Source organism: Triplophysa dalaica, chromosome 17 (genome assembly GCF_015846415.1).
Source record: "Triplophysa dalaica isolate WHDGS20190420 chromosome 17, ASM1584641v1, whole genome shotgun sequence".
Classification (NCBI taxonomy): domain Eukaryota; kingdom Metazoa; phylum Chordata; class Actinopteri; order Cypriniformes; family Nemacheilidae; genus Triplophysa; species Triplophysa dalaica.
The window spans coordinates 1,994,236-2,005,884 of NC_079558.1; the positions used below are offsets into that span (position 1 = coordinate 1,994,236).

General features: G+C 37.6%; 1 protein-coding gene across 1 annotated transcript; it reads left to right on the forward strand.

Annotated features, from left to right (window-relative positions):
* The first annotated feature begins 606 nt into the window (after positions 1 to 606).
* On the forward strand, positions 607 to 10,614 carry pmp22b (peripheral myelin protein 22b). The gene is made up of 5 exons (XM_056771392.1): positions 607 to 765; positions 1,291 to 1,378; positions 1,509 to 1,602; positions 6,100 to 6,240; positions 8,423 to 10,614. Exons 2-5 carry the CDS (start codon positions 1,301 to 1,303, stop codon positions 8,581 to 8,583), a joined length of 474 nt encoding a protein of 157 aa, XP_056627370.1. The 5' UTR covers positions 607 to 765; positions 1,291 to 1,300; the 3' UTR covers positions 8,584 to 10,614.
* The last annotated feature ends 1,035 nt before the right edge of the window (positions 10,615 to 11,649 follow it).

Below are 11,649 nucleotides of genomic sequence, written 5' to 3' on the forward strand. Positions count from 1 at the left end.
TGATGGAGCTTTGCAATATCAATGCAAAAGGTCATTGGGTTAATTCCCAGGAAACACACACACACTGATAAATGTAAAAAATTGAACATATCGTGTAAAAATCACAAAATGCGTGAATAGAATATAGAATAATTAATATGGAAATAGCTCAGGACAATCCCAACACTAAGCCATTTCTATTTTTCTGTAAACAGTCCGAAGTTCAAACAGCAATAATGTTATGGTCACATGTCACCACACACAATGTTTTGCTAGGTGACCCAAAATGTGTTTAATGCCCTTTCTTAAAATAATTATAGCAATGATCTATATTGAATATAATTAAATAAGATTGAAACAAATCCAAGATTTGCCTACACTAATGAAAGTGCTTTTTAAAGGCTAAGTTTGCAGTTTATGCCTGCTAAATACCCAATTTCTGATAAAAGTACATATAAAAAGCAGTGTCGGTATCCATGACAACCAAACACAGCTCAGTTAGATTTGTGTATGACTAAGTTCCCGGTGGTTTTCCTCTACTATTACGCACAGAGCGCGCTCTGGATATATTGGGAAGGCGCTGTCACAGAGGGGCGCGCCCTGACGCGATCCACGCAGAAAAAGGGCGTTGCGCTTCCATAACCAGACTCTTTAAAACTGCTGCTCCATACACAACATTAATCTACTCACAGGAATCTGGACTTTGGAAATAACACGGTTACTTTGGCACCACTGTATTTCGGCGTTTCCATCCGTTTTTGTGGACTTACTTTCGCTTTGCTCTCAGTAAGTTGGATTTGTGTTACAAAAGTGCGTTGCCTGTTTATGAGTATAGAAAGAATCCAGAATGGATCAGAAGTGACTGTAATATTTGTTTTTGAGATAAATGAAGACTTTGAAATTGCTTAGTTCGCTCATAAAGATTTAGAATGAGACTTTGTTGGGAGATGCGCACGTCTGTCGACTTTGTTAGTGTAGTGTTTGCTCTTGTTCAGTGCATGCTGTTATATTTTTGCGCCAAAAAAATCTGTGTCTGTAACAGAAAGGGTTATTGATATTTTACAGTCACTGATTTACAAGCAATCATTATCGCACTAGTTCAGTGCTACCGATTTGGAAAAACGAAAGAATACTTTGGATCAAAAGATAACGTGTGACATGTATCAGTCATTCTTGTCAACCGCTTGATACTTTTTCCGAATGAAACGTCAGAATGCGTCATGCACGATATAACGCACTACAGTATTTCAATAGAGGTGCTGTTTTTTATAAACGTACTCTTTAAACGAAACACTTTCTATGTTTGTACAGAGGAAACATCATGTTGCTCCTGTTAGTGGGAATCGTCCTCATGCACATCGCAGCGCTCGTTCTGCTGTTCATCTCCACTATTGTCAGCGTAAGTAAAGATATATCATGACATCATTTTTTTTAAACGTTGATCAAAGCATTACAATACATTATTACAGTAATTAATAAAAGTGTGGATGTGATTCACTTCTTAATCATGGTTTTGTCTCCTCTGACAGGCATGGGCTGTAAACTCAGCCAGCAGCTCGGACCTCTGGACAAACTGCACCACTTTGAGTGAAGGCGTTAAATGTGAACCTGCAGATTCTGGAGGTACAGTAGGACCCCATTGCATCAAATGGCACACAACTGAATATGAATATTCAAAGTGCAGCTTAAAATAACTTTAAACAGGAATGGTTACAAAATAGTGTGAACGCCTCTCTATAAAGGGTTAACGTGGTACCCTCGGTATGTTACACATCACGGAGGGCCTGAACTTGGCACGACTGTCAAATCCCCTCTGCCTGTTTTTTACACTTGGTAGTGGGTGTGCCCCATCTGCCCCACATCTCTATACTGCCATCTAGGGTTGGGAATGCAAGCTTGCACTTTTAACCCACAGCAGATCCCTCTCCATCGGCTCATGCAGACTGTATAAATAGTCTGGCTGCCGGGGTCGAGCACGGCCCCCTTGTTTGGGAGTAGAGAGTGTTGTAGAAAGGTTCGAGAACGTATAGGGTGGGGCGAGAATTTCAAGCAGCTCGGATGTAGACTGATCTGCGCGCTCGAGTGACGGTGTAGCATCAGGTCACGTTGAGCCGAACGCTGTGTGATTTGAGTCACACCCATGCCAGTGACAAGACTGTTAAGAATGCAGCCAGTTTTACAGAGATTCTCAAAGACGTATAGCATTGAAAACACGTGACTGAGATTCTGTTACAGTACAAACTTGTTTTGTTGCTATTTTTGACTCTGCCACCAAATTGCAACTGCTGTGTGGTGCATGGCATAAAACTGATAAACAGTAGAAATAAAAAAAGGATACGCTTTCTTACGCATAGCATTTAAGAAGTTAAAAGTTATAACGATTTTAAAGTCCTTGACGTTTATGCCTCGCACTTTGACAGAATTGGCAGTTCTTGAAGGGTGGAGATGATGTCATAGTTTTAGAGCAAGAACCGCCTCTCTGTGCAGTTTGGTAATGGAGGCACGACCCAAATGCTTTGCGGTGTTATTTCTCAGTCGGTTGGCGTGGCAGCTATGATGTGTTGTGTTTGTTTTGGGCGTGGCATGGTGCGGGTGCGGAGGCGGGACAGAGGGATTTTCTGTCCTGCCCTCCTGTGCTTGCCGAGTCTAGCTGCTTGCTGCGCAGCTAGAAAAAGGGCCGTTTTCTTGAAATGTTTACAGTTGTTGCGTAGTACGTTTTATTTTTAATGTAAGCTCTTGTAATATACAGATATGTCTTTAAAGTGTTTCAGACGGGGGATAGTTCAAAAATGAAAATGATTTACATGTACAAGATATTTCGAAGAACGTTGGTAACCAAATAACATCAGACCGCATTGGTTTCCATTGTTGGACACATAGGCATTTCTCAAAATATCTTGATTTGTGTACCGCCTAGAAATAGTGATATACAGGGTTTGACACAAGGGTGAATAAATGATGACAACATATTTATTTTGGGGTGAACTATCTCCTCTACTGTAAACAGAGGTTGTTACAGTACTAGGTTTTGGAGTCAACCCGTAAGCACATTTGACATTTTCACACGTGCATGCCAGCATACTAACAAACCACATTAAAGTGTGCTTTAAAGTGGTGGTCTCTGTGAACTCTCTTACAGTTCAGACCTTTTTCGATGTTGAATGCTCTCACTCCAAGCAACTAAACCGAATGCATAAACAACCTAAGATTACCTAAATGTTTCAACTCTGAGAGTGATAAGGAACAAGCTGGCCGCTAAAGCAGACATGAAATCCTCATTCTGATATGAGAAGATGTCTCACAAATAAACCTGGGATTTTATCATTTTGTAAAAAGCCACATACATCACGATCAGGGTCACATGGACATACAAATTCGTAATGCAAACACGAAGCGTTCTACCCCTGAAGTACATCACTGTTCTTGATATCCTCACGTAGGGCGCGTGACTCAATTACTCTTGTTGTCAAGCACAAAACAGTGCATATAGCCACACCTAATTTTAGGAAACTACAAATGTCAAAGCAGTACGGGAAGGAAAAGAATGTCTGTTTACTACATGTGAGGATGAATAATATATTTTTAGGATGATGGATTACAGCAGTTTAAAGGGGATTTGTTTTTATTTTTACTTCATTGTTGAGAGATACAGTAAGAGTTAATTGTGCCATTTGTATGGTGGGTGTGTCAGACCCCTAGATAGCAGCCCAAAACAATATTAATGGATCTGTGCTAGAATAGACTCCTCACATGATAAAAAAGTGAAAAAACAACAAATGGCATTTCCACAACTGTTTCCATTCTGAAACTTTTACAAGCGCAAGCCATTTGAGTTATTTTGCCCTTTTCGGGACGCATGTTTGAGCTTCACAGTTTATTGGTAATGGGATCCTTGTTAAGATTTTGGAACATTTACATTTATATTGCCAATGTTTTCATACCAATATACAAATTAAGTCAGTGATTCATGATTCATGATTCAAAATCTAAGACAGAGGGTCTGACTCTTTGAATTAGCGTAAAGTCAGATTCGGATTTTGGCTGGAATAAAGTCTGATTCTGTTAAAATTATAAATAAATAAATATATAAAAATGAAAAGACTGACTCTCTGAATTAAAGTCTGATTTTGTTTTAGGCAGGGGTAAAGTCTGATTCTGGGAAACTATACAAAACATTAAGACTTTAGGATGAAATAAAGTTCTGTCAGGACAACTCTAAGTGGGTTTAACATGGTAGTGTACATGACATATAAATGTATTTGGTCTTGGCGGGAATAGATCTGCTACACTGCTACGGATGAGCAAGTGTGGAGTCTTGGTACTGCCAACACATCCATAACATGCTGCTGTGTGCATATAAGGAATATAACATATATGAATAAACCCTGCATAGTTTACGTGATCACCTTTTGGCAGATCTATACAGGTGGAGCTGGGGAGGGAGGAGGGATTCTGAATTTAAACATAGAGCAGCAAGCTCATTGGCTGCTGATACGGAAGGAACCAATCAGCTGCGCCGTGTAGTAAAGTTATTATGTCAGATTGGTTTAAACTTTAGGACTGCGCCATCTAGAGTTTCATGCCAGAACTGTCTGTGTCATTCTGATTTTGCATTAGGCTGGAATAAACTCTAGAAAATCTATAAAATCTGGCAGGAAATAAATAAAACAGAGACTGAATCTGAATTAAAGTAAAGTCTGATTCTGCTTTAGTCTGGAGCGACTTTGATTCTGCTTTAGTTTGAAGAAAAGTCTGATTCTGCAATAATTTGGAGTAAAGTCATATTCTGCTTTAGTCTGCAGTAAAGTGTGATTCTTTAAAGTGGTTAAGAATATCTGACTGTGCAATAGGCTTTAGTAGTCTGGTTTTGTGGAATGCTGGAATAGAGGACTTGGTTCTTCTTTAGGCTTGAGTAGAATCTCTAGTTTTATTGTCTAGCATGAAGCATCTGATTCTCCTGGAGTTGTTTGACACTTTCGGTGGCTATAAGGGGAGCGGCAGACACAGCTGAACATGAGATGAAAGAGAGAGAGGTAGAAACCTGATGCTACAGGAATGACCCTCAGATAAGAAATAGACACGTTGGACGATCCACGCATTCCACTTATTTCGGCTCGGGCACATAGACTTAGACAAGCTTAGTATAATCACAGTGAAAAGGTCTCGTATGTTTTGGAGGAACAGCAGGAATGCATTCTCCTATTAAAGAATATTGCTGAAATTGGATTATTTGACAGTCTGTTGTCCATTACACTGAATTTGTCGCCCTAGCATACAGATGGCATGCATATGGAACATTCCAGGACACAATGCATGCTACACATTAAGCTAAAACATCTGCCCGTGCCTTTCCTCATTGGTCATAAACTCATACAAGCCATTCCAACAGTAGTACACTATTGACTTTGGATGCAAGACTGATGTCCAACAGGCAAACATTTTGTCCATGGAATCAATGCGCAAAGCCGGAAATACTAATGCAAACAAAGACTTTCTCCTGTTCACACTTGTGAAAGGTTGTAAAGACTATAAATCAGGAATAATTATGACAAGCGGCAGGCTTTTAAAGCCATAGAATGCAGGTAAAATGGAGTTAATGGTACTGCTGTTTTGTTTTGGTCTTGGGACATCAAGAGAGAATCAATATCAGGTACCGGTATCCTGCTAAGAGCTTTTAGGAACAGAATCCTCATTACGTGATCGCTCGATGCATTAAAGGTTCCTGGCAGGCTGAGAGCTTGTGGATTCTCTTGTGACTTGTATATCCATAAAAGTATCAAAGCTTTGAATGCAAACTCTTGACAAGAATTACGCACTGATATTCTTTGTCTGATTTTTGCTGACACGCCAGAGCTCTGTCAACATCAATAATAAATAGATATCCAAGTTGCACTGCAAATGATCAAGTACGGTCAGAAGTTGTACTGTATTTGATAGAGCAGTTATCGATTGACAATAGCAGATGAGCTTTATTAGACAAGAAGCATTAAACCATTTAAAGAGAGCAGCTCCTCTGCTTCTAGAACAAGCATTTGTCCATAGAGCTCAAGCTTCTTTAAGTGGTTTCTGGAAAAAGTGAATGAACTAATGTGTTGGGATGCTTTTTTGTCTGTATTTCAGTTTGGATTCAGGCGGTCCAAGCCCTCATGATCCTGTCCATCGTCTTCAGCATCCTGTCTCTGTTCCTGTTTTTCTGCCAGCTTTTCACGCTTAAGAAGGGAGGACGCTTCTTCCTCACTGGAGCCTTCCAGATCTTGGCTAGTGAGTATCATGATATGAGGAGGAGGTTTATCAGTTTGGTTGTTTGCAGATGGTAATGATATTGACATGAAATGCTCAGTGCTAATTGGTAGAACTGAAATATTAATTGCATTAAATTTTCATGGCACTAAAACTGTAAAATTGATGGGTTGTTTTTAACCCATGGTTGGGTTATATATGAACGGTTTGGTTTGTTCCTTTTTGACCCAACCATGGGTTGAAAACGACCAAGACTTTTTTAAGAGTGTATAATCCTAAAAATGATTTTATTTAAGTATTTTGACGTTAAAGTATTTTTTTATCAAAATAACTTCACTGTCAGAAAACGACAATAAGGTTATTATTAAAGGCACCATTATATGTTAAACGCTAAAAATAAGGATGGCAAGCGATTAACCGTGATTAATCGCATCCATAATAAACGTTTTTGTTTACATAATAGATGTGTGCGTACTGTGCATATTTATTTGGAATTTATAAACACATAAACATAGGTATATATGTCTGAAATGTTTATTAATTTTTATATTTTAAATGTATATTCATGCATGTATGTGTATTCTAAATGTTTATTAATTTTTATATTTTGTATTTTTCTTGAATGAATGCATGTACGCGCATGTTTTTATGAATTCAAAATTAATATGCACAGTACACAGACATATGTTATGTAAACACAAACTTTTGTTCTGGATGCGATTAATCACGGTGATTCATTTGACAGCTCGAATACAAATAAAACTAGACAAGCCTGAGAAATGTAGCAGAATCAAACACATTCAGTTGTCAGTTGACACATTAAATTGACCTCCTTTACTCTAACTCAAAACACTTTTACAAAAACAAAATAAAAACATGAAAAAATTAATAGGCATAAAATTCATTTTATATCTTTATAAAAATGTTAAAAATGTTAATAAACATAACTTGGTATACACATCAGGTTATCTGAGATGCATTAGCGTTCATTAATAAAACGTTAAAACAGGGGTCAAAGTGACATCTGAACTTTTCTGTTTCTATGGCGATGCATCAGCTATTATTGTGCTAAATGAAAGGATCTCTGGCCTTGGTGTTGTTTGTCTAAATGTGTTCTGTCAGCTCTCATTAAACAACAGACAGAGCAGGAAACCCTTGAAACGGACTGACTTCCTGCAAATAATTTGGTTACAATTTCTAAAGATTAAATGACGCAGCACAGTTATAAATAGGCACCAAAATGAGAGAAATCTCTTTTACCACAACAACAAGTATAAGATCAGATACAAAAAGATTAGTTTCACAGTCATTCATCATCACTAGAAATAAAAACCCGGAAGCTGTAAAATGGAAGCTTGCATTACAGATGAGACTAAATTTAATTGAATTTTCAGGATGTAATGAAGAGGAAGCATTAATATCATTATTTTTCAAGTGTTATAAATAGTTCTGTGGGCATCATGAAGGCTGCTTGATCTTTCGGCAGATACTTAGGGCTTTTAGAGTTCATATCAATAAAGTGCATCGAGAGAGGACGGATGGTCCAATTTAAAGCTAAATGTCAGCTGAAAGCTGAGGGTGTATGAGCACAAAGCCAGACAGTCACAGGTGCCCACCAGTTTGGCACTGGACACACGGCCGATGTCACAAGATAAAATGTCAAGCCTGGCACTCAGGGGGTGGCATGTGGTCCGAATGACCGAAAAGAGCCTGGTCATGTTTCTGCCCTCACACGCAGACACAATAGTTACAGACTAGGTCAAAGGTCATTAGAGGGACTAAAGTTCACTGATGTTTGTGGTCAAAGGATCTGTTAAGTGTCTGATAGTGTGCTGTCAGGGAGAATGGGGTCCGTTATTTGTTTACATGCGTGAAACTGTTACAAACATGAAAAGTACATCTAAAACATAAAATAAATTTCTCCCCAAACATTTAAAACAACAATTGCAAAATTTCTGACATGCATTCAATATGAATCCTATCCCCTATAAAAAGAAGGGATTTTTTTCAAAATCATTTTATATTATTAATATGATTAATAGATTTGAGATATAAAGTATGAAGAATGAAATATGAAAAACTAATAATTAAATATTGTTTTGTGAAGTATTTCAAGTATGGTTGATAATTTAGAAAATGATTGACGTACGGTATCCCTTTCAATGACATATCTTGACATCTAACGATGTTTTCTCTCCTCCAGGTCTTTTCGTGATGTGTGGAGCTATCATTTATACGGTTATGAACAGCGAATGGGTCCATTCTTCATTGAATTACGGCTATTCCTACATCCTGGCTTGGGTGGCCTTCCCTCTCGCATTTATAAGTGGTTTAATCTACGTCATTTTGAGAAAACGGGAGTGAGGTGGCGCCTGAAATAATGCTTTGAAGCCCAAGTATCGCGCTGCAACCGCAGAAAAATCAAAATCCCGCAGTATCTTCATCACGGGGCGTCAAAATCTACCCCACTGCCACCCCACAAAGACATGCTCAATACTGTCATCATCTGAAGATGTATATAGTATCTATGGTTTAAAACCTATTTATAACACTTTTTACATATATGTACATAGTATTTTATGTTTGCTCGTTTGACAACGAACCTCTGAAAAGCTTTAAGTGCCTAGAGCGTGTGTTTGTCTCAGAAACGTGCCTCTTTAGCCATAATGTGTGTTTGTGACGTTTTCTTTCCTTAAACTGCCAAAAAATACATATAAAAACGGTTTCTGAGGTATTTTAACCAAAGTGCATGTATTCAATTTTAGGGAAAGTGACGTGTTTTCAGTGAAGCTGAGAATTCATAGATGAAGAATGAAGTAACCATGTTTAGAAAAGCTGTTTTCCTAATAATTTCAACGCATTTTTGTTTGTTTTTCTCTGTTTTCCAACAAAAATGGTGCTATGTATTTACCATTCCTTTGACTAGCCATTCAGCCTTGATTTAGATGATAGGCTAACACGGCTGAAAGTCCAAATTAGAACACCTTTGAATAGATAAAAATATGTTGTGCTTGTGCCTAATTGATGCTGTACATACAGTACTTACCAAAAGTTTCATTTTTTAATAAACAAACAAAACATGTTTTGAGTAACACGTTTAGTTTCGGGGACGAGAGATTAGGGACTATAGTGCCGATTCATTTTAGTGGAGTTTCTGAAGTTACTTTAAGAGCAGTATTAACAGCACGATTGGAGAAAAGAAGTAATGATTCAGCGTAATAGACGCTGATTGTGTCGCAATGGAAACGTGAAAATGTGAAGCGTATTGTGAAGATGGTGAGTTCATTTGTTAGCCATGTGCTGGCATCACAATCAGGGCATTACGTCATTTTATTCTCGAGGAGGAGACGCTGCATATTTACGGCAGACTTTAACAATAAAAATATCAAAATATAGATGTATAGCCCCTCTCTTTTCCAATACTTGAAATATAACTTGCTTCAATATTTACCATCCTGGGATGCTCCGTTTCCCCTCTACAACTTACAGTCATTTACAACGTAGGCCTACTGTATATGTGATTGTATTCAAATCAACTTATTACTTATCAATTTAAACATGTAAAGGCCCTGAACTGAGGACCATGTATTAGATGTTTATTAAATGGCTTTACCTGCAACACTGAAATAAATTGTTTTGTTATGATGAATTGATTATGTTACCTTCATAGTTGAAATTGATACAGTGTTGGTCAATGAATGTCTAAATATATCACCAATCTGTCTGTTTAGCTTGTATCCATTCATAAAAAAATGGCAAATTTTGTGCATTTAGCTTTTAATTAGGGCCGCATACTTAAGGTACAAATGAACATTTTACTAATACTAACATGTTAAGTGTCTAATAGGGTAGATAAGATACATAGATACTGTATGTTTCCAACTGGTTTTAAAGGGTGCAGTCTAAGAACCTCAAGCTAAAGGTATATCTTATTTGCCAAGTTTTTTTTTCTGACAGCGCAAAATTATTTATTTTAATTCATTTCTTTGTCTATGTCTGTGAATGCATTTAGTGATTTACAATCACCTTTAAATGTTCTTACATAATCATTGTTTGGGCTATTCTGACATGGGACCAGCACTCAGAAAATGCTGCATGTGCTCTATTCCCAGCATAGAAATAAACTACAAATATACAAACATTACTTGATTTTTTCACTAAAACCCTCTAATAAATAAAGTGTTGTACTAAATAGACAACTCAAGGGTTTCAAACATTGTAATATTTGTATTTGCTCGTTCTAAAAACATCTGTGAAGGAAACTCATACTGTACCGTGTATGGAGTCTGAAGGAGTGTGACCTCTGATGAAGACTGTTTAATTTAGTCTGTGCCTCTGATTTACTTCTATTGTAACAGCTTGTGTTTGTGTGTTCATTAAAACTATTAAAAGACATATTGCCTGCCGGAAAATTGTTTGCGTTTTACTACACATCTATTAAAGTACAAGTAAACTACAAAGTAAAACTGAAGGGTGCCTAAAGTTGTGGTAATCATTTGGTGGGCCTGGGTCTGTAGACAAAAACAATAGATGAACAGTTAAACGCAATACGTCACTATGTTAGGTGACCCTTTGTTTATGGGAAATGTGAGAACAAATAAAGAGGAATTGCTTTCCTGTAGCTCAGTGGTAAGAGCATTGCGTAAAGGTTGTGGGTTCGATCCCAGGGGACTGCACATAGCCATGTAAAATGTATAGGATAGAGCAATGTAAGTCGCTTTGGATAAAAGCGTAATGTAATGTAAATGTAATGTGAAAGAAGTGCCACACTGTGGTAGTTTTGTAATAGTGCAGCCTATAAAGTGCAGGTCAATGGTTTAGCGAAAAGCTGCCATCTGGTGTTAGAAATAAACATTACACTAAGTAGAAATTTTGATTCTCTGAAGTATTTTTCTGAGGGCCTACTAAAGCGCTTTATAAATGCCTCATTCGTTCACTCATTCATTATAAGCCGGCTAGGCTACTTTACAATAAATTACATTTCTGTCTTTTTCTTTAAAAAAATAAAGCTACACATCACTACGATCGCTTGCATCACTAAGATCTCTGCAAGGAGACTTACATTTTTCCTGTAGCTCAGTGGTAAGAGCATTGCGTTAACAACGGAAGGTTGTGGGCTCTATCCCAGGGGATTGCAAATACCTATGTAAAATGTATAGGGTTAAGCAATGTAAGTCGCTTTGGATAAAAGCGTCTGCCAGATGCCTAAATGTAAATGTAAATTTAAAAACAGGTTAAAGAAATATCCAAAGACGATGGCAGATTTTCGATGGCGTTTTAGCCCCAAACCCCGATGGCGCCATCTTGTGGCACACAATGACGACTCGGCCTACACTGAAACTTTTAACGCATTTAAAACTTTAAAGACGGATAACCCCGACAAAAGACACTAAACGAGTTTAGACGGAACAGATTAAGAAGAAAGAGAAT